The 26,875-nt window shown below is 48.4% G+C and overlaps 1 protein-coding gene across 4 annotated transcripts in view; it reads right to left on the reverse strand.

The window, feature by feature from the left end:
• Positions 1-618: 618 nt before the first annotated feature.
• LOC139276120 (NXPE family member 3-like) overlaps positions 619-26,875 on the reverse strand; it is a 100,899-nt gene continuing 74,642 nt past the window's right edge. For all 4 annotated transcript variants that reach the window (XM_070893633.1, XM_070893635.1, XM_070893634.1 and 1 more), the window contains one exon: positions 619-7,305. In XM_070893633.1, the coding sequence (XP_070749734.1) occupies positions 6,752-7,305 (554 nt within the window). In that variant the 3' untranslated portion in view covers positions 619-6,751. The remainder of the gene's footprint in view (positions 7,306-26,875) is intronic.

A 26,875-nucleotide genomic window follows, 5' to 3' on the forward strand; every position in this document is an offset into this window, starting at 1 on the left:
TGCATGCGTCGTCTGCGTATTGTAGTTCAATGTCAGAGGATTGGACAGTCTTGGATCTGGCCTGGGGACGACGAAGGTTGAACAAGTTCCCACTGGTTCTGTAATTTAGTTCCACTCCAGCGGGGAGCTTGTTGAGTGTGAGGTGGAGCATTGCAGCAAGGAAAATTGAGAAGAGGGTAGTCGCGATGATGCAGCCCTGCTTGACCCTGGTCCGAATGTGGATTGGGTCTGTGGTTGGGTCCATACTTCATGTAATGCTCTTCTGACTATCAGTTGCAGCAATGCGCAATTTCTTTACATCTTCTAACTCTCGCTTATTCAGCCTGACATAATCCCATAAGAAGATAAGAAATAGGAGCAGGAGTAGTCTATATGGCCCCTCGAGCCTGCTCCGCCATTCAATACAATCATGGCTGATCCAATCATGGACTCAGATCCACTTCCCTGCCCGCTCCCCATAACTCCTTATTCCCTTATCGGTTAAGAACAAAATATTTATTCATAGTTTCTGCCATCTCGATGTTCCCCAGCACTAATTCCCCGGTTTTATCCTCTAAGGGACCAACATTTACTATAGTCAATCTGTAAGGGAAATAAATTCCACACCGAATCCGAGAATAGTGAGGGAAACGTCACAGTTTATTCGTACAGAGCGCTCTGGGAGAAGTGGGGAAACTCCGCAGCTTCGCCACACCTTCTCCCCGAGCGAAGTTTCCAAGTTACAATTATACCTTTGGGGGCGGTCCCGCCCCCTTACACCATTGTCCAATTATCTAACATTTTTGTAATGTCTTACCCTATATGGTAATGCTATGACAATCTATCTTTACATTGTGGCAAGTCAAAGGTTAACTAGCATGCAGACACAAGTGGGGTTATTCTCCTCGCATCAGCAGAAAAACAAGAATACATCTGTTGCCTTTCCAACCATCCGTTTCCCTACTTCCCCTATCTTCATGACTCAGGGTCACCGGACTTGAGACTGTACTTGCTTTTTGCTTGAGTATACATTTTTTACTTGATTACTCTCCTTGTCCCATAATTCATCAGAGAAAGACAGAGGAGCTGGCTACACATTATAAAAGTTACAAAGGTTATAGGTTGAGAAATTTCTCTCCAACAGTCCCTCCTTTTGATCTTTTCCCATCTCATGCGGATAAGAACAATCCAATCCTACATTCGGACTATCTCGTCATCTTGTGCCAGGATTCTTGGGCGAGCCTGGAGTTGGTGGTACTGCTGAAAATGGAGGAGCAGCTTCTGATATGTTGCGGGTGGAAGTTGGGTTGTTGTATCGTTGATGCGGGTCCCGGCAGCTATGGGTATCGCGGTACACAACTTGGACATACATATCTTAATCATCATTACTGCGAGGTACAAGGCCAGGCATATGCCCACAATCAAAATCAGCCCCTGTACAATACTTTGTCCCAACTTAGACATCCATCCCCCCAGCCAGCCAACTAAACCATCCGGGGTGGTTAGTTTCCTCACTTCTCTCCTTATATGGTCGGCTAGGTTGGTTATATTCTCCGAATTATCGGGTATATAAGTGCAACATTCGGCCCCAATCAATGCGCAAGTGCCTCCGTTCTGGGCCAATACGTAATCTAGGGCCATTCGGTTCTGAAGTACTATAGTACGTATGGCTACCATTTCAGCTGTTATGCTCTCCATCGCCTCGGCAGTGTGGTTAGCTATTTGTTCCAGAACCCTCTCTATGTTTCTTAGTTCATCCATGGTGCGCCCTATCCCGTATGGGAACATCACAACTCCAAAGAGTCTTTCTACCGGGGTAACCGCTCGTCTTCGTCGACCTGGTGTATGCACCTCTGCCAGGGTACGTACCTGTCTGACAAAGGGGACCACATATCCCAAATAACAGTACCCTGTCCATCGCCTGGATAACCAGGGATATGACCTATGCCCGCACACAAAATACATGCCATTGTATGCTGCTGGGGTGCTCAGTGTCTCAGGATAGAATGACCATGTCCAATTTCGCCCCCCCCCCCGTCATTTCGGGAGGCATCGGAGGAAACTTGGCTCCGCCCCTTTGGTTACGTTAAGGCAGTAGGTGCAATTACTATATCCCATGTTGTGTCCTTTTGTGCCAGTTACAATTCGGGTGAGGCATATTGTTCCCTGGGGTCTCCCTATCCTCGATGTGTTAGTCAGGGCCAAGGATGGAGGTAACGCGTGCCGATTGTAGGATGGTTGATACCATCCACGAAACGCGCCTCTGGTATGATACCCAGCGCTTTCCCAATCTCCCTCGTCCCCGCTTCCGTCCACCTTGTATGAGGCAGATGTTCCTTTGGCCTTGGATCCCTCCCATATGGGACCGGAGGAGTTCTGATGAAGGACCCATGCGGCAACTTCGGTCAGATTTAGGGGAATGGGACGCAAAGGGATCCCTCATCTCGAGTGTGTGGGGATATGAGAGCACACCCAGCAACTAGAGAAGTTCCCATTCCTCGCATAGGCATAGGACATATATAAAAAGGTCTTTACATGAAGCTCCCGTTTTTGTCTTACCAATGGGGCACATACAATACAGACCGAGGCCATTACACAGATCGCGACGTATAGTTTCATCTTATTACTCTATGTTAACAATTACTCAAAGGCACAATGGCCGTTTGGCTTGCTTGAAGAGTAGCTCCTGACCTGTAAACAGAAAAATAATGACAGATAATACATGTATTGAGCGGCAGGCTCGAAAACCTTAAGCTGGGTTCTATGTTTCCATTGTCCTTTTCCCCTAATATCAATACAGGCGCATGTATCTCCACTAATCATAACCTCGTACGGCCCGATCCACTTCGGGGCGAACCTGGGTTTTCCTGGGAGAACCTTCACCATCACGCGCGTTCCGGCTTGAGGTATGTCCGGGAAGGCGGCGAACTCCAGTTTTTTTTTATTGCATTGAGCCTGCCTTTCTCTGGTTTGCTTTCACATTTCCTGGAGACTATTACACATCTCCAATATATATATCTCCGAATTCTATCCCTTAGGGGTCCTACATCCGCTCCTCCCATAAAAATTCCTTCTGGGAGTTGCATCGCTCTACCTGTCATTAGCTCATAGGGGGACAGCCCAGTCATCCTGTTTGGGATCGCTCTTAACTTCATTAGAATGCGGGGCAACACGTCAACCCAGGTCCTCCCGGTTTCTCGGATTGCCTTTGCAATCGCCACCTTGAGGGTTCGATTCATCCGTTCTACCATCCTAGAGCTCTGGGGATGGTATGGGATGTGGAATTTCTGTCTTATTCCCATTAGTTGACATACGGCCTTTATTACCTTCCCCGTGAAGTGGGTGCCTTGGTCCGAGTCCGTTTGCAACGGCACCTCCCCATCTAGGGATTATTTCTTCCGCCAGAATTCTAGCTACTGCAGTGGCCGTACAGTTCCTTGTTGGGTAAGCTTCCACCCATCGGGTAAACTGGCCTATTACCACTAAGCAATATCTTTTCCCCCACGAGTCCGGCAATGGCCCAGTGAAATCTATCTGTATATTTTCCCATGGCCCCCTGCCAGCTTCAAGGCTTCAATGAAGGCCACAATCTCAGCAACTTGGGCTGAGAGTCCCCCATCTAATCTGCCAGACACCATGGTTTGTAACTGACCATTTACCACGGCCCACCCAGTCCGTGGTGTCCCTTCGACATACTTTCTAGACCCATCCACGTAGAGGGTCATCTGTGACCCGGTTAAGGGTTCGCCTGCTAGGCGACCTTCTATATTCTCACTATCCACTTCCTCACACTGGTGCAGCTTCACTGCCCCCAGGAGACCTTCTGCCGGCTTACCTCCTATGTCCCTGATGTTCGGGCCCTGGGATGTTAGCTGGCGTCATGTCAACGAGGCCCGTGTCCTGCTTTGTTTTGGCCCATACCGGCTCTAGGGCCTCGCATTTCACCCCGTCTACCCCCGACTCTTATCCCTAATCCCAGGCCAGTGGTTTAGCACTGCCCATTTTCGCAATGTTTCGTAAGGGTGCGGAGTACTTGCTTTTACGTCCATCCGCTTGCGGCCAGATTATTTTGTTAAGCTCGGCGTCTATTAATAGTTTAAATTCCCTTATTAAGTCTGTTCCTAGAATAATTTTTTCATTATTTGTATCAGGCGAGTATTATTACATGGGCTAGTTCTGTTTTATTTTATTCTGACTATCCCACCATTTCCGTTATCTGTCAGGTGAGTCTTCTTTATTCTATTAAGAAATCCAAATGAATAATGTCCAATATAAAACAGTTGTCAATGGAAAGGGTTAACTTCTTTACAGGTTTGTAAGAGGCCTGATGTCATTACGTGACTTCACGTAATCATCCGAATTTCATTTTTTTTTAAGTCTTTGTGCTTTCAAAACTTGCTTAGAAATTAGGAATCCGTTAAAACAGCAGAAATCATTCGTAAAGTCGTCATAATAGAAGTCTTCTCATCAGGACAGACAGCATTTTAGATTAAATTTCAATTTTTTTCCTGAACTTCTAATTCAAGTACTTGCCAAATATTTTTTTTTAATTGATTTAAAACGATACCACACATTTTTAATAGCTATTTTGTTTACTGAACTTCAATTTTCACACATGCTGTATGCATTCCAACATTTCCTATAAGAATTTTAAAATCAGTAAGATTTTCTAATTCTCAATTTTTCTTTCTGTGCTGAGTTCGCATAGCTTAGATCTCTTCTCCTCATTATTTTCAAAACCATCCTGCTTGTTTAGACTGTTCGAGACTTTTCTTGGTAAACACGTCTATTCTGGAAATCTTTTCAAACTGCAATGAAACTTTCTCGTAATTTGAAATCATTTTCAATGGAGAGTGTCTTTTACCTCTTCCAAAAATCCTTTCAATTAAACCAATATCTTTTTTTTTCACAGCCAATATCAACGAGTATTTAGTAAGTTATGTCCTCTCTTTTTTTTGATCTCCTTTCTTCAAATTAGGTTTTGGTATTTTATCTTATAGAAACATTTAAAATCATGAAAGGGATAGACAAGATAGAGGCAGAGAGGTTGTTTCCACTGGTAGGGGAGACTAGAACTAGGGGACACAGCCTCAAAATATGGGGGAGCCAATTTAAAACCTAGTTGAGAAGGAATTTCTTCTCCCAGAGGGTTGTGAATCTGTAGAATTCTCTGCCCAAGGAAGCAGTTGAGGCTAGCTCATTGAATGTATTCAAGTCAAAGATAGATAGATTTTTAACCAATAAGGGAATTAAGGGTTATGGGGAGAGGGCGGGTAGGTGGAGCTGAGTCCACGGCCAGATCAGCCATGATCTTATTGAATGGCGGAGCAGGCTCGAGGGGCTAGATGGCCTACTCCTGTTCCTAATTCTTATGTTCTTATGTTCTTACACAGAGGGCTCCTCTCTCGGTAACTTTGTTAATTCAGACAATCGAAGACACTTTTTCTTTCAATTTCGTTCAATTTGTTTTCTTTCAAGTCTGCATCTTTATCCTTTCTTTTCATAACTAGAACGGAGTTTAGCACGTAGGCTTTGAGGGCTGCTTTTCATCATCTCAAATGTCCCAGTTTTTTCTTTCTGTTTCTGTGTCTCCCACCCCTCTCTCTGTTCTCTCACACTTTTTTTTTCCGTCGGGGCCTATCCCTCCTTTCGGTCATGTATAGTCTGGTGAGGGACCCTAGGCGGGGCCCTCTCCGTTTCCTTCAATCCCTTTTGGTCGACTAGGTACAGTCTGGTCAGGGACCCCGGGGGGCCCCACTCCGTTTCCTTCGCAGTCTTTCCCGTCGCGGTCTTACTACTGTCAGCGGTCCGTTCAGGACTTGCAGTCTCTATCGTCAGAGGTGTTTCAACACATTTGCGATTCATTAAAAATGGCGCCTCACCGACCCACTACGATCTTTTCCAGCTGCACCCGCAACTTACTACAACCACTCATCGTAGTCTCACGTCACGGTCTCACGATTGTCAGAGGTACGCCTGATCTTACTCACTTCTACCAGGTGGACTTGCAATCTTTATTGTCAGAGATGTCTGATTACACTTGCGATTCTTCAAAATGGCCTCCGTGACTTACTACGATCTCATTAATCTGTTCTACACACGACCCTCAACGTCCCGATCTGCGTGGCTTAAAGTTGCAATGAGATTATTTCCTACCACATTCACTGTTCCACTTTTCCGTCGCCACTTTGTCCTCTCGTTTGTTCCCTTCGACCTTAATCCTTGGCCTTCACGTGGGGCATTCGCCCTCTTAATTTCGGCTCAAGTTAGGCAACTGAGATAGTTTGTGACAATCGAGGTGGCAGAAGAACCAAAGGCACCATGAAAAAAAACCTTTTTACTCAGCAAGGGGTTAGGATCTGGAATGCACTGCCTGAAAGGGTGGTGGAGGCAGATTTAATCATGGCTTTCAAAAGGTAATTGGATAAGAACCTGAAGGAAAAAAATTGCAGGGCTACGGGGAAAGGGTGATGGACTAGCTAAAGTGCTCTTGCAGAGAGCCGGCACGGGCTCGGTGGGCCGAATGGCCCTCTTCTGTGCCATAACCATTTTATGATTCTATATGATTCTATCCCATATGCATGGTGGTCCCTCATTGGCATTCCTGCCACCAACAAGAAACCCTTGTTGAAATAAATGCAATGTGCATTCATTTAAGACAGTTCCATAAACCTGAGATTTCTGATAGCATTGTTAATTTTTCAAGTATCTAAAATCATTTTAATATTTCTTGATTGTCAAAAGCTGGTTGGAACCCGATCTAAAACAGCATTTAATTATTTTTCAAAGGACACACATATGAAAGAAACACATCTACTTCATTCTTTATAATGACTCGCTTGGGGTGTAATTCATGAGGTAGATAATGTGCTATCGTCATCTCCCAAGCATCCACAAATGCCACCTTGATGCCCTCAAACATCTTTCTGAGCAGTAAATCAAGCTGAAAGGAGTACCAGTCACTGTTGTAGAGACTGACCTCCCGTGGAAGGGCCTGGACATTGGCAGTCTTTATTACAATCAGTGTATCTGGACTCCTATCCAGCAATCGCAGAATTGATCTCCGGACGTTCTGCAGCCTTCGGATGTATGGTTCTACTGGAAAAGTGTTGAAATGGCACCAAATGGTGAAGGCTATAACTGTGCTCTTTCCTCCTTTAATGTCATCCAGTTTATTTGCCATGAGTGGCAGGTCCTGAAGCGAAATGGGTACGATTCGGATTGGTTTGCCATGAGCATAATATTCTATCTTGATCTTGTTGTCGATATCCAAAGCGAGATGAGGGCCGGTATTTTGAGAATTGCCAAGATCAAACTTCCTGAGACCTAAAACAGATGCCATATTAAACATGATACTGAGTCATATTTATTGCAGATAATAATTAACAGGAATGAAGTCGGAAGGCATATCATTTAAACCACAGAAACTCAAAATGGAGCCACAACTCCCATCCTACTCTAATAAAAAAAGAAAATGCTGGAAATCTCAGTGGGTCAGGTAGCATTTGTGGAGAGAAAGCAGATTATGAAAGTAAACTAGCACAAAATATTAAAACAGATAGTAAGAGCTACTACAGGTACATAAAAAGGAAAAGAGTGGCTAATGTAAATGTTGGTCCCCTAGAGGATGAGGCTGGGGAATTAATAATGGCAAATAGGGAAATGGCAGAGACTATGAACAAATTGGAAGACACTAAAAACATCCCAATGGGGGATAATCAAGGGGCTATAGGGAGGGAGGAACTTATTACAATCACTATCACTAAAGAAGTAGTACTCGGTAAAATAATGGGACTAAAGGCGGACAAGTCCCCTGGACCTGATGGCCTGCATCCTAGGGTCCTAAAAGAAGTGGTGCAGAGATAGTGGATGCATTGGTTGTAATCTACCAAAATTCCCTGGATTCTGGAGAGGTCCCAGCGGATTGGAAATCCGCAAATATATTGGCCCTACTTAAAAAAGATGGCAGACAGAAAGCAGGAAGCTATAGACCGGTTAACCTAACATCTGTTGTTGGGAAAATGCTGGAGTCCATTATTAAAGAAGCAGTGGCAGGACATTTGGAAAAGCATAATTCAATCAAGCAGAGCCAACATGGTTTTATGAAAGGGAAATCGTGTTTGACAAATTTGCTGGAGCTCTTTGAGGATGTAATGAGCAGGATGGATAAGGGGGAACCAGTGGATGTGGTGTATTTGGATCTCCAGAAGGTATTCGATAAAGTGCCACATGAAAGGTTACTGCACAAGATAAAAGTTCACGGGGTTTGGGGTATTATATTAGCATGGATTGAGGATTGGCTAACTAACAGTAAACAGAGAGTCAGGATAACCGGGTCATTTTCCGGTTGGCAAGCAGTAACTAGTGGGGTGTTGCAAGGATTGGTGCTGGGACGTCAACTATTTACAATCTATATTAATGACTTGGATGAAGGGACCGAGTGTAATGTAGCCAAGTTTGCTGATGATACAACGATGGGTGGGATAGTAAATTGTGAGGAGGACACAGAAAATCTGCAAAGAGATATAGACAGGCAAAGTGACTGGGCAAAAATCTGGCAGGTGGAATACAATGTGGGAAAATGTGAGGTTATTCATTGTGGCAGAAAACATAGAAAAGCAAATTATAATTTAAATGGAGATAAATTGCAAAGTGCTGCAGTACAGAGGGACCTGGGGTCCTTGTACATGAAACACAAAAGTTAATATGCAGATACAGCAAGTAATCAGGAAAGCAAATGGAATGTTGGCCTTAATTGCAAGGGGGATAGAGTATAAAAACAGAGAAGTCCTGCTACAACTGTACTGGGTATTGGTGAGGTCACACCTAGAGTACTGCGTACAGTTTTGATCTCCGTATTTACGGAAGGATATACTTGCACTGGAGGTTGTTCAGAGAAGGTTCACTAGGTTGATTCTGGAGATGAGGGGGTTGACTTATGAAGGTAGGTTGAGTTGAGCCTATACTCATTGGAGCTCAAAAAGAATGAGAGGTGATCTTATTGAAATATATAAGATAATGAGGGAGCTCGACAAGGTGGATGCAGAGAGGATATTTCCACTCATAGGGGAAACTAAAACTAGGGAACATAGTCTCAGAATAAGGGGCCGCCCATTTAAAAGTAAGAGGAGGAGAAATTTATTTTCTGAGAGGATTGTAAATCTGTGGAATTCTTTGCCCCAGAGAGCTGTGGAGGCTGGGTCATTGAATATATTTAAGGCGGAGGTAGACAGATTTTTGAGTGATAAGGAAATAAAGGGTTATGGGAAGCAGGCAGGGAAGTGGAGCTGAGTCCATGATCAGATCAGCCATGATCTTATTAAATGGCGGAGCAGGCTCGAGGGGCCAAATGACCTACTCCTGCTACTATTTCTTATGTTCTTATGTTCTTCAAAGGGCCATCGACCCAAAACGTTAACTCTGCTTTCTCTCCGCAGATGCTGCCTGACCCGCTGAGATTTCCAGCAGTTTTTGTTTTTATTCCAGATTCCAGCATCTGCAATATTTTGCTTTTGTCCCATCCTACTCTGCCCAGACCAAATCTGCTTCATATGACAATGGTAATGCCCCCACTCCATGCTGCATCATTATATCACCACAAGCACGCCACCCTGATGCTTTCGCTGAACAGAAAAGACTTTTCAGCAGGTAGAATGTAATGTCCTACTCATCCTGCTCAAGCAAATGACCATTCGTGATACATTCATATGATGTGCTCTTTTCTATCAACTCCACTGAGCAATAATGGCTTCATCACCCACATCTCCTCTCTATTGAGGGATTTTACAGTGATGCTCTACGACATCCATCTGTTCCCTAAGGGCATGCAAATAACAGCCTCTTTAAATATGCCAATGTTCTGTATTTATCACAGAGACCAAAAGTTCCCATCACTCCTGATTTCCAGATTTAACATTGCCTATCAAGAACTTATCTCCATATTTATTTATGATATACACAGGGTGAGCACGAGATAGTGTTCCTGTTTTAACTTTAATCCAAATTTTTCCTTGTGGCTTTTGAGAGTTCTCTTCATAATCTATTATATGGAGATTACGAGGAAAGATTCCAGGATTCTTCTAAATATCAATTTATCAAACACGCCCCTTGTAATTAAACTTATTTCTGAAGCTGTCTATTACAGGCTCAGAACCATATCGTTCCTGTAAGTTCATTGTTACATAATACCTTTTACTGTGCATCAATAATGCATTTTGGGAGAAAGAATGAGCAGAGGCAAAAGAAACTAAATGGTACAAATTTAAAAAGGGTGCAGAAACAAGTGGTTCACACACACAAATCTTTGAAAGTGGGAAAATTCATACTGACTCCTTGTTAACATGATTGCAGTCATGATTCGAATCTAAAGACTTCGGGGGCAAAATTCAGTCGCACCCCAATTGGGGCGGTAACTTTTCACTTTTAGAAAATTCAGCGCCCGGCGAGATACTTTGACAAATTCAGCATTTTCACCCGGCAGTGAAGGGGGGGCGGTAAGTTAGGCGCTAATGGCCTCAGCTGGCCAATTTCAGCTGAGTTGCATTCAGCAATAAGCCTTCAAACCTTGAATCCAGCTCGATTTCAACCTGCGGCTGCTCATTTTCAGCATTGCTGCACTTGAGTCATCTGTGCATCTCAGGAACTCAGAGAGCTTTTCTGAAACGGCTGCTGCAAATTGTTCTTCGAGGGAGAGAGCCATATGTTTTAATGATGTGACGCTGGAGACATTGGTGGGGTCAGTGGAGAGAAGGAGGGAGTCGCTGTTTCCTTCATCGGGAAGGGGCACATCTCCACAAGTTTTCAGGGCCATGTGGCGAGAGATAGCCCAGGAGGTGTCGTCAAGCACCGTGGTGGACAGAACCCTCACCCAGTGCAGAAAAAATTCAACGACCTCTGTCGGGTGGTGAAAGTGAGTACATAGAATCATGGGAAATTACTACACAGGAGACCATTTGGCCCCTTGTGTCCATGCCAGGCGAAGCAAGCTTCCACACCTCCTCCATACCAGCCTCTGAACCTCTGTCTGTGCACACTGCGCAAATCACCACTGCTCCACCACTCAACCACCAAGCATCTGCAGATACTCACACTCACATCCTCTTCACATGCCTTGCCTACATTCACAGCTATTCACTCACTCAGGCATATCTTTCACATACATAGTTGGACTTTTACTCACATGAGTTCCTTTCTTTTGAAGACCAAGATGGCACATAACAGAAGGGAGCAGCTGCGGACTGGAGGTGGGAAACCTGAACTGCGGCTGCTGAGTGATTTTGAGGAGCGAGTGCTGCGGCTCATTGGACCGCAGGTGGTGGGTGCCGTGACCGTTGGAGATGTCGACCATGCTGGGGGCAACAACGGTACCTTTATCTCCTCTCCTTTTCTCATGCCACTTTCCCCCTGCCCCCACCCTCCCCACTCCCACATCAGAAGGCTTTAGCACTTTCCAATCCTCTCTCGTTTTCTCAGACCACTGCCCCCCACACCAGAAGGCTTTGTCACTTTCCAGCTCCAGACACTCTCTGCCTTCCTTGCTCCATTCCTACCCCACTGTGCTCACATTAACGTGAGTCTTGTGCCTTTTATGCTTTCAGATAACCAGCCAGCAGTCGTGGAGCCTGCACCTCAGCTCCCCCCAGGAGAGTTTGGAGGGAGAGGAAGAGGAAGAGGAGGAAGAGCAGCAGGAGGAGGAGCCGAGCATTGGGGCATTGTTTCACACCCACAGGCACGAGCTCAGATACTGAGACTACGTGTTCCTTAGAGATTAGGCTAGTAGAGGGATCTGCACTGGCTGTTGCGCTGGGCCCAGTGGGTTGCAGCAAGGACAAGGGGAAAGGGAACCTCAGGAGCCATCTGTCCGGAGGGTGAGTTTGGTACGAGTTCTGCTCCACAGAACTCAGATGAGGACCTTGATGGGGAGCCATTCAGACAAAGGGTGATGGCCACCCACTCTGACATCATAGGTGCAATGGCAAGGGTGCCTGAGAGCCTCTCGGCAGTGGTACGGAGCGTGGAGGAATCCGCCTCCAGCGTTGCTCGGAGACACTAACAGCTGGCGCACAGGCGGCCATTTTCGGCCCCTCAATCTCATTGGCATTACACCGAAAAGATGGACCCCTTTCAGGTGGCAGTCTAATTGCAAGTATTGATTGAGACAGGGTTTTTCCACTACTTAAAAGGAAGTTCACTGATGCTGCAGCACCTCTTTCTCAGGATTGTTGGCTGTGCAGTTACCCCAACAGCAAACCAAACACTAGTTAGAAGACATCTGTTGGAACCATGGCGGAAGGAGGGAGAGAGCCCGTAGGTTCTCGGATGATGCTCTGGAGAGAAGGTGGGCAGTCCTGTAATTGCCAACTGGCCAGGAGGCCCTCACTACAAGTCTGCCGCACTATGTAGAGGGAGATAGCAGACCACGCCATGGGAAGCACTATGGTCCCCAGGACCCACACACAGTGCAGGAAGAAGTTTAATAACCTCACATAGGTGGTCAAGGTGAGTGAATGCTTCCACAAATGGATAGGTCCGTGCAACAGAGCAGGTCTCCAGTCATCCTGGTTAATCCTTGCCACTGGATAAAGACCTAGCTCTGTCATGCCCATGTGGTGGCTGATGAGCAACGGTCACCACACGTTAAAAAAATCCACGCACAGGCATCTTTCACCCCCTCAATTGGAGTTCAGGACTGGAACATTGGGTCCTTCATTGAAACATCTGTGAACTCATGTGGAAGCAAGGCATCCTCGCTCGAGGGAGCGCCTATGATGATACCACCATCTATATACAAGCTTCACAAACTGTTCAATACACCACACCCCCAGCACTCATCTACCAACACTCACACCTACATCTCACAACTTGTGCACAATGACAGCTGCTCAACTATGGCAGGAACATCATCCAAACACATTGCACCACACTCATGAACATACTTCCCTTGCTTTTTCAGACTAAGGTCGCTCACAATTGCCGGGAGCAGGAGCAGGCAGCTGGAGGCCAAGCCCACATTGAACAGCTGGAGACACCAGTGCTGGAGATCATTGGGTACCAGGTTGTGGGCATCGTGGCTGCTATGTAACTGTGTAAGACTTGCCACCAGAGGGCGCAACTGTTGGAGGCCCAAAAGTCACCTGCACACCTCGTGCAAGGGAGGATAAAAGGTTGTCTGCCATGCTGCTTAAGCACTCTGGAGTTATATGAAAGAGACTCAGGTGACATCAGTTTTAGCTCACAGTACTCAGTCTTGTGGAGTTCTTCCATACTTAACAATTGGCGACGAGTAACAGATTACGAACCTTCACGCGGTCATGGCTGCTGTTGGTATTTTAGAGAGCTTTGTAGAGGGCGATGATTGGGAAGCCTTCATTGAGCATCTCGATCAGTACTTCGTGGCCAATGACCTGGATGGGGATGATAAAGCGATCAAGCGCAGGGCGATTCTCCTCACCATGTGTGGGTCCACAATGTATGGTCTCATCAAGAATCTGCTAGAAATGGAGAAACCAGCGGAGAAAACATATACAGAGTTGTGTACGCTGGTTCGGAACCACCTCAAGCTGAAGGAGAGCATCTTAATGGCCAGGTATTGCTTCTACATCCACCATTGCTCTGAAGGCTAGGACGTGGCGAGTTATGTTACTAACCTGAGACGCCTTGTGGGAACTTGCAAATTTGCTGGATTTTTGGGGGAAATGCTGTGGGACCTTTTTGTGCTTGGCATCAGCCACGAGGTCATTTTTCGCAAGCTACTGTCCGCCGAATCCCTAGACTTGAGCAAGGCCATCAAGGCAGCCCAGGCATTCATATCCATGAGTGATAATACCAGGCAGATATCTTCCCAGCATCGAAGCTCACCGGCAAATAAAATAACGTCGCTAGCATGGAGAACTGTATATGGCAGGGCCTACACGTCTGCAGCTGCAAGACCTAGGATGACTCAGAGTCCGCTATCGGGTGTGAATGCAAATCCATTAGCACCATGTTGCCGCTGTGGAGCAAATCATCGAGCCCATCAATGTCGATGTCAATGAAGATGATGAGGAGGAGGAGCAACAGCTGGAAGATGAGGAGGAGGAGGAGCAACAACTGGAAGATGAGGAGGAGGAGGAGCAACAACTGGAAGATGAGGAGGAGGAGGAGCAACAACTGGAAGATGAGGAGGAGGAGGAGCAACAACTGGAAGATGAGGAGGAGGAGGAGCAACCGCTGGAAGATGATGAGGAGGAGGAGCAACAGCTGGAAGATGAGGAGGAGGAGCAACAACTGGAAGATGAGGAGGGGGAGGAGCAACAGCTGGAAGATGAGGAGGAGGAGGAGCAACAGCTGGAAGATGAGGAGGAGGAGGAGCAACAACTGGAAGATGAGGAGGAGGAGGAGCAACAACTGGAAGATGAGGAGGAGGAGGAGCAACAACTGGAAGATGAGGAGGAGGAGCAACAACTGGAAGATGAGGAGGAGGAGGAGCAACCGCTGGAAGATGATGAGGAGGAGGAGCAACAGCTGGAAGATGAGGAGGAGGAGGAGCAACAACTGGAAGATGAGGAGGAGGAGGAACAGCTGGAAGATGAGGAGGAGGAGGAGCAACAACTGGAAGATGAGGGGGAGGAGGAGCAACTGGAAGATGAGGAGGAGGAGGAACAGCTGGAAGATGAGGAGGAGGAGCAACAGCTGGAAGATGAGGAGGAGGAGGAGCAACAACTGGAAGATGAGGAGGAGGAACAGCTGGAAAATGAGGAGGAGGAGCAACAACTGGAAGATGAGGGGGAGGAGGAGCAACTGGAAGATGAGGAGGAGGAGGAACAGCTGGAAGATGAGGAGGAGGAGCAACAGCTGGAAGATGAGGAGGAGGAGGAGCAACAACTGGAAGATGAGGAGGAGGAGCAACAGCTGGAAGATGAGGAGGAGGAGGAGCAACAACTGGAAGATGAGGAGGAGGAGGAACAGCTGGAAGATGAGGAGGAGGAGCAACAGCTGGAAGATGAGGAGGAGGAGCAACAACTGGAAGATGAGGAGGAGGAGCAACAACTGGAAGATGAGGAGGAGGAGGAACAGCTGGAAGATGAGGGGGAGGAGGAGCAACAACTGGAAGATGAGGAGGAGGAGCAACAACTGGAAGATGAGGAGGAGGAGGAGCAACAACTGGAAGATGAGGAGGAGGAGGAACAGCTGGAAGATGAGGAGGAGGAGGAGCAACAACTGGAAGATGAGGAGGAGGAGGAGCAACAACTGGAAGATGAGGAGGAGTAGGAGCAACAGCTGGAAGATGAGGGGGAGGAGCAACAACTGGAAGATGAGGAGGAGGAGTAGCAACAACTGGAAGATGAGGAGGAGGAGCAACAGCTGGAAGATGAGGAGGAGGAGGAGCAACAACTGGAAGATGAGGGGGAGGAGGAGCAACAGCTGGAAGATGAGGAGGAGGAGGAGCAACAGCTGGAAGATGAGGGGGAGGAGGAGCAACACCTGGAAGATGAGGAGGAGGAGGAGCAACAACTGAAAGATGAGGAGGAGGAGGAGCAACAACTGGAAGATGAGGATGAGGAGGAGCAACAACTGGAAGATGAGGGGGAGGGGGAGCAACAACTGGAAGATGAGGAGGAGGAGGAACAGCTGGAAGATGAGGGGGAGGAGGAGCAACAACTGGACGATGAGGAGGAGGAGGAGCAACAACTGGAAGATGAGGAGGAGGAGGAGCAACTGGAAGATGAGGAGGAGGAGCAACAACTGGAAGATGAGGAGGAGGAGGAACAGCTGGAAGATGAGGAGGAGGAGGAGCAACAACTGGAAGATGAGGAGGAGGAGGAACAGCTGGAAGGCGAGGAGGAGCAACAACTGGAAGATGAGGGGGAGGAGGAGCAACAACTGGAAGATGAGGAGGAGGAGCAACAACTGGAAGATGAGGAGGAGCAACAACTGGAAAATGAGGAGGAGGAGGTACAGCTGGAAGATGAGGAGGAGGAGGTACAGCTGGAAGATGAGGAGGAGGAGCAACAACTGGAAGATGAGGGGGAGGAGGAGCAACTGGAAGATGAGGAGGAGGAGCAACAACTGGAAGATGAGGAGGAGGAGGAACAGCTGGAAGATGAGGAGGAGGAGCAACAGCTGGAAGATGAGGAGGAGGAGCAACAGCTGGAAGATGAGGAGGAGGAGGAGCAACAACTGGAAGATGAGGAGGAGGAGGGACAGCTGGAAGATGAGGAGGAGGAGCAACAGCTGGAAGATGAGGAGGAGGAGCAACAACTGGAAGATGAGGAGGAGGAGCAACAACTGGAAGATGAGGGGGAGGAGGAGCAACAGCTGGAAGATGAGGAGGAGGAGGAGCAACAACTGGAAGATGAGGAGGAGGAGGAGCAACAACTGGAAGATGAGGAGGAGGAGGAACAGCTGGAAGATGAGGAGGAGGAGCAACAGCTGGAAGATGAGGAGGAGGAGCAACAACTGGAAGATGAGGAGGAGGAGCAACAACTGGAAGATGAGGGGGAGGAGGAGCAACAGCTGGAAGATGAGGAGAAGGAGGAGCAACAACTGGAAGATGAGGAGGAGGAGGAGCAACAACTGGAAGATGAGGAGGAGTAGGAGCAACAGCTGGAAGATGAGGGGGAGGAGCAACAACTGGAAGATGAGGAGGAGTAGCAACAACTGGAATATGAGGGGGAGGAGGAGCAACAACTGGAAGATGAGGAGGAGGAGGAGCAACAACTGGAAGATGAGGAGGAGGAGGAGCAACAACTGGAAGATGAGGAGGAGGAGGAGCAACCACTGGAAGATGAGGAGGAGGAGGAGCAACAACTGGAAGATGAGGAGGAGGAGGAGCAACAGCTGGAAGATGAGGAGGAGGAGGAGCAACAACGGGAAGATGAGGAGGAGGAGGAACAGCTGGAAGATGAGGAGTAGGAGCAACAGGTGGAAGATGAGGAGGAGGAGCAACAACTGGAAGATGAGGAGGAGGAGGAGCAACAACTGGAAGATGAGGAGTAGGAGCAACAGCTGGAAGATGAGGAGGAGGAGGAGCAACCACTGGAAGATGAGGAGGAGGAGGAGCAACAACTGGAAGATGAGGAGGAGGAGGAGCAACAACTGGAAGATGAGGGGGAGGAGGAGCAACTGGAAGATGAGGAGGAGGAGGAACAGCTGGAAGATGAGGAGGAGGAGCAACAGCTGGATGATGAGGAGGAGGAGGAGCAACAACTGGAAGATGAGGAGGAGGAGTAGCAACAGCTGGAAGATGAGGAGGAAGAGGAGCAACAGCTGGAAGATGAGGGGGAGGAGGAGCAACAACTGGAAGAGGAGGAGGAGGAGGAGCAACAGCTGGAAGATGAGGGGGAGGAGGAGCAACAACTGGAAGATGAGGAGGAGGAGGAGCAACAACTGGAAGATGAGGGGGAGGAGGAGCAATAACTGGAAGATGAGGAGGAGGAGCAACAGCTTGAGGAGGAGGAGGAGCAACAGCTGGAAGATGAGGAGGAGGAGCAACAACTGGAAGATGAGGAGGAGGAGGAGCAACAACTGGAAGATGAGGAGGAGGAGGAGCAACAACTGGAAGATGAGGAGGAGGAGGAGCAACTGGAAGATGAGGAGGAGGAGCAACAACTGGAAGATGAGGAGGAGGAGGAACAGCTGGAAGATGAGGAGGAGGAGGAGCAACAACTGGAAGATGAGGAGGAGGAGGAACAGCTGGAAGGCGAGGAGGAGCAACAACTGGAAGATGAGGAGGAGGAGGAGCAACAACTGGAAGATGAGGAGGAGGAGGAGCAACAACTGGAAGATGAGGAGGAGCAACAACTGGAAGATGAGGAGGAGGAGGTACAGCTGGAAGATGAGGAGGAGGAGCAACAACTGGAAGATGAGGAGGAGCAACAACTGGAAGATGAGGAGGAGGAGGAGCAACAACTGGAAGGCGAGGAGGAGCAACAACTGGAAGATGAGGAGGAGGAGGAGCAACAACTGGAAGGCGAGGAGGAGCAACAACTGGAAGATGAGGAGGAGGAGGAGCAACAACTGGAAGATGAGGAGGAGGAGGAGCAACAACTGGAAGATGAGGAGGAGCAACAACTGGAAGATGAGGAGGAGGAGGTACAGCTGGAAGATGAGGAGGAGGAGCAACAACTGGAAGATGAGGAGGAGCAACAACTGGAAGATGAGGAGGAGGAGGTACAGCTGGAAGATGAGGAGGAGGAGCAACAGCTGGAAGATGAGGAGGAGGAGCAACAGCTGGAAGATGAGGAGGAGGAGGAGCAACAACTGGAAGATGAGGAGGAGGAGGAGCAACAACTGGAAGATGAGGAGGAGGAGGAACAGCTGGAAGATGAGGAGGAGGAGCAACAGCTGGAAGATGAGGAGGAGGAGCAACAGCTGGAAGATGAGGAGGAGGAGGAGCAACAACTGGAAGATGAGGAGGAGGAGGAACAGCTGGAAGATGAGGAGGAGGAGCAACAGCTGGAAGATGAGGAGGAGGAGCAACAACTGGAAGATGAGGAGGAGGAGGAGCAACAACTGGAAGATGAGGAGGAGGAGGAGCAACAGCTGGAAGATGAGGAGGAGGAGCAACACCTGGAAGATGAGGAGGAGGAGCAACAACTGGAAGATGAGGAGGAGGAGGAGCAACAACTGGAAGATGAGGAGGAGGAGGAGCAACAACTGGAAGATGAGGAGGAGGAGGAGCAACAACTGGAAGATGAGGAGGAGGAGGAGCAACAGCTGGAAGATGAGGGGGAGGAGCAACAACTGGAAGATGAGGAGGAGGAGGAGCAACAACTGGAAGATGAGGAGGAGGAGGAGCAACCACTGGAAGATGAGGAGGAGGAGGAGCAACAACTGGAAGATGAGGAGGAGGAGGAGCAACCACTGGAAGATGAGGAGGAGGAGGAGCAACAACTGGAAGATGAGGAGGAGGAGGAGCAACAGCTGGAAGATGAGGAGGAGGAGGAGCAACAACTGGAAGATGAGGAGGAGGAGGAACAGCTGGAAGATGAGGAGTAGGAGCAACAGGTGGAAGATGAGGAGGAGGAGCAACAACTGGAAGATGAGGAGGAGGAGGAGCAACAACTGGAAGATGAGGAGTAGGAGCAACAGCTGGAAGATGAGGAGGAGGAGGAGCAACCACTGGAAGATGAGGAGGAGGAGGAGCAACAACTGGAAGATGAGGGGGAGGAGGAGCAACTGGAAGATGAGGAGGAGGAGGAACAGCTGGAAGATGAGGAGGAGGAGGAGCAACAGCTGGAAGATGAGGAGGGGGAGGAGCAACAACTGGAAGATGAGGAGGAGGAGGAGCAACAGCTGGAAGATGATGAGGAGGAGGAGCAACAGCTGGCAGATGAGGAGGAGGAGCAGGAGCAACCTGAGGTCCAGATGACACTAGCAACGGAGCACATTATGTTTCCTGTCGAGGATAATAATAATTAAACATAATCGGGATAAATTTGACTTTGTGCGATAATGTAGAACTGCTGATAGTGAATCAGCAGCCCATTGCACAACTCTCCCATTTTATTTATTCTGGGGGAGAGATTCACGTGGTTAGCGCCACATGTTAGCACAATGAAACACCGGTTGGTACTCCACCGCCAGCCGATGGCGGTTCCAGCAGCACACACCATATCCGAGTCACCGGTAGCACTGCGGCAAAACTTGCTGGCTGGGGACATCGCAATCACAGAAATCTTGATGTCAGTGAGTGTGAAACGCGCACTTAATGCACAATCCGCCAAATTCATTTTGGCCATTGCAGTTATCAGCTGGAGAAAGCAATGACAGGTAGAGGTGGCATGCAGCAGCAGGAAGCCAGCTCCAGCAATAATATTTAAAGGGATCATCACCAATCATTTGCAGCTGACAGGGTTTTGAAGATTGAGTGGTTGTGTGCTACTTACTAGAACTTTCTTTAGTCATTTGAAGGTTAGTTGGTGTCAGGGAGTATTCTGACAAGTGCAAGACTCCATCATTATTGTGAAACGCTCCAACCTACAACTCTTGCTAAAAGTCATGGGGGCTGTGCTGGCAGTTGAACTCTCCCTCGAGACGCAGGGAGCGAAGGCAGTAAGAAAGATGAGAACAAAGAGAGGAGGAGGACCATCAGGGCTCTCAACAGGTGGCCTTACCCTCTGAGGGTATTCTGAGAGCATTTCTCCTACCTTCAATTAAGCGAGGAGCAGTGTCTGAGGAGGCTCGGCTTCACCAAGGAGGTGGTCACGGAACTTTCCACCTCGAGCCTCAGACCATGATGACCACGGCTCTCCCAGTGACAGTCAAGGTCACCGTGGCCCTCAGTTTCTTCACCAGCGGATCCTTCCAGTCTGGAAGTGGAGACATAGTTAGCATCTCACAGTTCATCGCCCATCGCTGCATCTGAGCTGTCACTGAGGATCTCTACAGCAGGAGACAGGACTACATTGGCTTCCCGATCACCAGAGAGAAGTAGGACGAGTGTGCATGTGCCTTTGCCAGAAAAGCAGATGGTGCAGGGCGCCATCGACTGCATCCATGTGCCTTTGTGGGCACTGTATACAAATCCTGAGATCTTCCATAATCGCAAAGGTCATCACTCACTTAATGTGCAGTTGGTGTGTGACCATGCACAGAAAATCCTCAATGTCAATGCCCGCTATCCTGGCAGCAACCATGATGCCTTTATCTTGTGCCAGACCAGTGTGCCAGCCCTCTTCCAGCCACCACGTCAAGCTTGTGGCTGGCCGCTAGGATCCAAGGGCTATATGCTCTCGACCTGGCTCATGACTCCCCACCACAACCCCAACACTTGTGCCCAGCATTCATATAAGGACAGCCATGCTACCACCAGGAACATCATTGAGCAGACCATCAGTCGACTGAAGCAATGATTCCACAAGGTTCCAGAGCCTTGACTGCTCTGGAAGAGCCCTCCAGTACTCGGCAGAACGGGTGTCGCAATTTGTGGTGGTCTGCTGCACGCTCCACAACTTGGCCATCATGATGGCCCAGCCCTTGGCACCAGTGATTGGGGGACTACCTCAAGAGGAGAAGGAGGGAGAGGAGGACGAGGAGGAGGGAGGGAGGAGGCAGCCAGACAATTGGCCTTCGGAACGGGCTGTCCATGACCAGCTCATCACACTCTAATTCACATGAATGAAATCCCTGATCCCTGTAGCTCACCAGTGCAGAAAAAGATTCAATGTTCTGATGAGATCAGGAAAGGTGAGTGCAAAGTCACACTCACCTTCATGCTGATGTGCCTGTCACTACATCCTCATCACTCTGCCTTCAAAAGCCTACTCCTGCATATCATTCTTCACACCAACATAACTTGCACATATATCCATCCCTCTATCTCTGTCTACAAACTCACATCCCCATCTGACTAACCACCCCATCAAACTTATCCTCATCCGAATACAATCATACCAAGTAACAACACAGATGGAAGGTATTTGACCAATGTCAGTGTTCTCTCTCAGGCCAACATCCCCAGCATCGAGACATTGACCACGCTCGATCAGCTCCGATGGACGGGCTACATTGTTCACATGCCCGATACTAGACTCCCGAAACAAGCATTCTACTCCGAGCTATGTCACAACAAGCGAGCCCCAGGAGGGCAGAGAAAACGTTTCAAGGGCTCCTTAAAAAAATGTAACATCCCCACTGACACCTGGGAATCCCAGGCCCAAGACCGCTCAAAGTGGAGGAGAAGCATCCGAGAAGGCGCCAAACACCTCGAGTCTCTTCGCCGGGAGCACGTGGAAGCCAACTACAAACAGCGGAAGGAGTGCACTACAAATCAAGCACCTGTCCCTCCAACCATCAACTGCCCCACCTGTAACAGAGACTGTAGATCCCGCATTGGTCTCATCAGACACCTTAGACATCATTTTAGTGTGGAAGCAACCTTGATTCCAGGGGATTACGTAAGAAGAAGAAGGAGGCCATTTAGAATTGGCACCACACTCTCTCATAGTCACCCTCTGCAGATGTAACCCACATATTCCTTGCATTCACTCTCTCACTCTTACTCAAACTCTTCTTCCCTCCTTGCAGGAGAGAAAAGCCCACAACAACAGGGAGAGGGAGAGAACCGGGGGTAGCCCTCCAGTCTTCAGTACTTTCACAGTGTCATGTATGTACCTGCTGTTTGTAGCCACTAGGTGGTGTCATTGTTGGAGCCCACTGAGCAGCATGCACATGGTGCTGCTCTGGTATAAAAGGCCAGCCATTTTGTGAGTCAGGCACTTTGGGCCGTAATAAAGCAGAACAAGGTTTTTTCTCAGTTTGTATCTCCATTATATAAAAAAGCATTTGGCGACGAGAATACAAAAACCTTGTTTGCAAAATGAGCACGATTGGATTTTTAGAGCGATTCGTGGAGGGAGAAGATTGGGCAGACTTGGTGAGCTGTTTGAACCAGTACTTCATGGCCAACAAAATGAAGGAGGTTGACGATGCAGATTGGCGCCGGGCCGTGTTCCTCACTGTGTGCGGTTCAAAGATCTACGGTCTGATAAAGAATCTACTCAAGCCTAGTGATCCAACAGAGAAAACGTACGAGGAGTTGTGTACATTGGTATGACAGCATCATCATCTCGAGATATAGATTTTATATACACGTTCGATCGGAGGGCCAGAGCACGGCGGAATTCGTTGCCGACCTGAGACATTTAGCAGGACCATGCAAGTTCGGGACGGTGTTAGCAGACATGCTGCGGGACTTCTTTGGTATCGGTATCAACCACAAGGTGATTCTGCGTAAACTTCTGGTGGTGGAGGAGTTGGATTTAAAAAGGGCCCATCAGATTGTTCAATCATGTATGATGATGGACAGGAGTTTAAAGCAAATATCGGTGAAGAACCGAACCTCGGCAAGTATTGTAAATGCAATTGATTCGGTGTTCGGTAGAGCGGCACATGGCAGGGCCTATCTAGCTGCGTTCGTGAAGGATTTTGCATTCGGCAGAGCAGCACATGGCAGGGCCTATCCGGCTGCGTTCGCGAAGGATTTTGCATTCGGCAGAGCAGCACATGGCAGGGCCTATCCGACTGCGTTTGTGAAGGATTTGCCGTTTGACAGAGTGGCACATGGCAGGGCCTATCCAACTGCGTTTGTGAAGGATTTGCCGTTTGACAGAGTGGCACATGGCAGGGCCTATCCGACTGCGTTTGTGAAGGATTTGCCGTTTGACAGAGCAGCACATGGCAGGGCCTATCCGGCTGCGTTCGCGAAGGATTTGCCGTTTGACAGAGCAGCACATGGCAGGGCCTATCCGGCTGCGTTCGCGAAACCTGTGCCTGGCCAACGTCCGCCAGCGAGAATGTATCCGACTTCTCCATGTTGGCGTTGTGGGGGAAATCATCGGCACCAGCAGTGGGGCACCTCCGGCGCAAGTGTCCGCAGATGAGCAAGCGAGCTGCGACACACCACGTGGAGGATGAGAGTCAGACTAGCGCGGATCCAGATAAGCAATCTGAGATGCCAAAGGAGGAAGTGTATGGACAGTACTCCTTCATAAACCAATTTTGATTAACGTGAAATTTAACGGGTTACCGGTATCGATGGAACTGGACACAGGGGCGAGTCAATCGATCATGAATGAGAGGGTATTTAATAAGCTGTGGGATACTAAGACTGTGAGGCCCAGGCTGAGCCCTGTTAACGCCAAACTGCGCATGTACACCAAAGAACTGATAAAGGTGATTGGCATTGCACAAATTAACGTGCCATATAATGGTGCGGTTCAAGAGTTACCGCTGTGGATTGTTCCAGGCAATGACCCAACGCTACTCGGCAGGAGCTGGTTGGAGAAAATCAGGTGCGACTGGAACAACATAAAGGCGTTGTCGTCGTCGGAAGATACATGTGCCCAAGTATTGAGCAAGTTCCCCTCGCTGTTCTAACCGGGTATCAGCAACTTCACAGGAGCCAAGGTGCAGATGCATGTGGACTCAGATGCAAGGCCCGTCCATCATAAAGCTCGGGCAGTGCCGTATATGATGAGGGAGAAGGTCGAAATTGAATTGGACAGACTCCAGGTGAGGAGATCATATCACCGGTCGAATTTAATGAATGGGCCAGCCCCATTGTTCCTGTGCTGAAAAGTGATGGCACAGTCATAATCTGTGTAGACTACAAGGTTACAATCAACAGGGTTTCGAAACAAGATCAGTACCAGTTACCGAAGGCTGATGACTTCTTTGCAACGCTTGCCGGATGGAAGTCGTTCACAAAACTGGATTGACGTTGGCCTATATGACGCAGGATTTGGTTGAGACGTTGAAGAGACTTGCGTGCATTTACCACGGGTGCCCGTTTGGCGTTTGCTCAGCTGCAACAATATTCCAGAGGAATATGGAAAGTCCGTTCCCAGAACCGTCGTGTTCCAAGATGACATCCTGATTACCAGTCGTGACTCCAAGGAACATCTGAACAACCCGGAAGAGGTTCTACTGCATTTGGACAGAGTGGGACACAGACTGAAATGCTCGAAGTGCATCTTCATGGCACCGGAAGTCGAAATTCTCGGGAGGAAAATCGCCGCTGATGGCATCAGACCTACTGACTTGAAAACCAAAGCCATCAAGAATGCACCCAAGCTGCAGAACCTGACGGAGCTGCGTTCGTTTCTGGGTCTACTCAACTACTTTGGTAACTTCCTACCTAAATTGAGCACCTTACTTGAACCACTGCACATGCTATTGAGAAAAGGCAACAACTGAGTAGGGGGTGCATTGCAAGCCAGAGCTTTCGAGAAAGCCACCAATCTGCTTTGCTCGAACAAGCTGCTGGTACATTATGACCCATGTGAACGTTGAGTTTTGGCCTGTGACGTATCGTCATATGGAATTGGTTGCGTGTTACGACAAGCCAATGAGTCGGGGAAACTTCAACCTGTCGCGTATGCATCCAAAAGTCTGTCTAAAGCAGAAAGAGCCTACAGCATGGTAGAAAAAGAAGCTTTAGCGTGTGTGTACGGTGTTAAAAAGATGCATCAATACCTGTTTGGTCTGAGGTTTGATTTAGAGACTGATCACAAGCCGCTCATTTCATTCTTTTCCGATATCCATACCAACGCTTCATGCCGCATCCAAAGGTGCGTGCTGCCATTATCTGCCTGTGATTATGTAATTCACCACAGACCTGGCACAGAGAATTGTGCCAATGCTTTGAGCCGGTTGCCGTTGCCCACACCGGAGGTGGAAATGCCACAACCGGCAGATTTAATCTTAATCATGGATGCTTTTGAGAGTGAAGGTACCCTGTCACGGCTCAACAATTTAAGACCTGGACCAGCCAGGACCCGATATTCTCGGTGGTAAAAGGTTGCATCCTCAAAGGGGATTGGTCTGCCATACTTAAGCAAATGTGAGAGGAGGCCAAACCGTACATTCGTCGCAAAGACGAACTGTCTATTCAAGCAGATTGCATATTGTGGGGCCATCGAGTTGTAATGCCTAAGATGGGGAGAGGGAAGTTTGTGCTTGAGTTACACAGCACACATCCTGGTTTAGTGATGATGAAGGCCATCGCCAGGTCCCACGTATGGTGGCCAGGAATTGATTCTCAGCTGTGCATCAGTGCAACACCGCATGCAGCTCAGCAAAGCACCAGCGGAATCGCCGCTGAGTCTGTGGTCATGGCTATCTAAACCTTGTTCCAGGATCCATGCAGATTTTGCAGGTCCCTTCCTGGGCAAGATGTTTTTAGTGATGGCGGATGCTTATTCGAAGTGGATAGAATGCATAATCAGATCATCCAGCACGGCCACGGCAACCACAGAGAATCTCAATGTCATGTTCGCGACACATGGTCTGCCTGACATAGTGGTAAGCGACAATGGGTCGTGCTTCACCAGTCAGGAGTTTCAGGAGTTTGTAAAACTTAACGGCATAAAACATGTAAGATCAGCACTGTTCAAGCCTGCGTCCAACAGGCAAGCAGAACGTGCAGTACAAATTATCAAGCAAAGCATGAGGAGAGTAACCCAAGGGTCACTGCAGACCCGCTTGTCCTGCATACTGCTGAGTTACAGGACAAGACCCGACTCACTCACAGGGGTCTCGGCTGCTGAACTCATGATGAAAAGAGGTCTTAAGACCAAGTTATCTCTTGTACACCCGGATTTAAGTAATCATGTTGAATACAGAAGACAGAGTCACAGGAACATCGAAACATAGAAAATAGGTGCAGGGGTCGGCCATTCGGCCCTTCGAGCTTGCACCACCATTCAATAATATCATGGCTGATCATGCAACTTCAGTATCGCATTCCTGCTTTCTCTCCATACCCCTTGATCCCTTTAGCCGTAACGACCACATCTAACTCCCTTTTGAATACATCTAACGAACTGGACTCAACAACTTTCTGTGCTAGAGAATTCCACAGGCTCACAATTCTCTGAGTGAAGAAGTTTCTCCTCATCTCGATCCTAAATGGCTTAACCCTTATCCTTAGACTGTGGCCCCTGGTTCTGGACTTACCTAACATTGGGAACATTCTTCCTGCATCGAACCTGTCCAATCCCATCAGAACTTTATATGTTTCAATGAGATCCCCTCTCATTCATCAAAATTCCAGTGAATATAAGCCTAGTCAATCCAGTCTTTCTTCATATGTCAGTCCTGCCATCGCAGGAATCAATCTGGTAAACCTTTGCTGCACTCCCTCAATAGCATGAATGTCCTTCCTCAGATTAGGAGAGCAAAATCGTACACAATATTCAAGGTGTGGCCTCATGAAGGCCCTGTACAACTGCAGTAAGACCTCCCTGCTCCGATACTCAAATCCTCTCGCTATGAAGGCCAGCATGTCATTTGCCTTCTTCACCGCCTGCTGTACCTGCATGCCAACTTTCAATGACTGATGTACCATGACACCCAGGTCTTGTTGCACCTCCCCTTTTCCGAATCTGTCACCATTCAGATAATATTCTGCCTT

Source organism: Pristiophorus japonicus, chromosome 11, assembly GCF_044704955.1.
Source record: "Pristiophorus japonicus isolate sPriJap1 chromosome 11, sPriJap1.hap1, whole genome shotgun sequence".
Classification (NCBI taxonomy): domain Eukaryota; kingdom Metazoa; phylum Chordata; class Chondrichthyes; family Pristiophoridae; genus Pristiophorus; species Pristiophorus japonicus.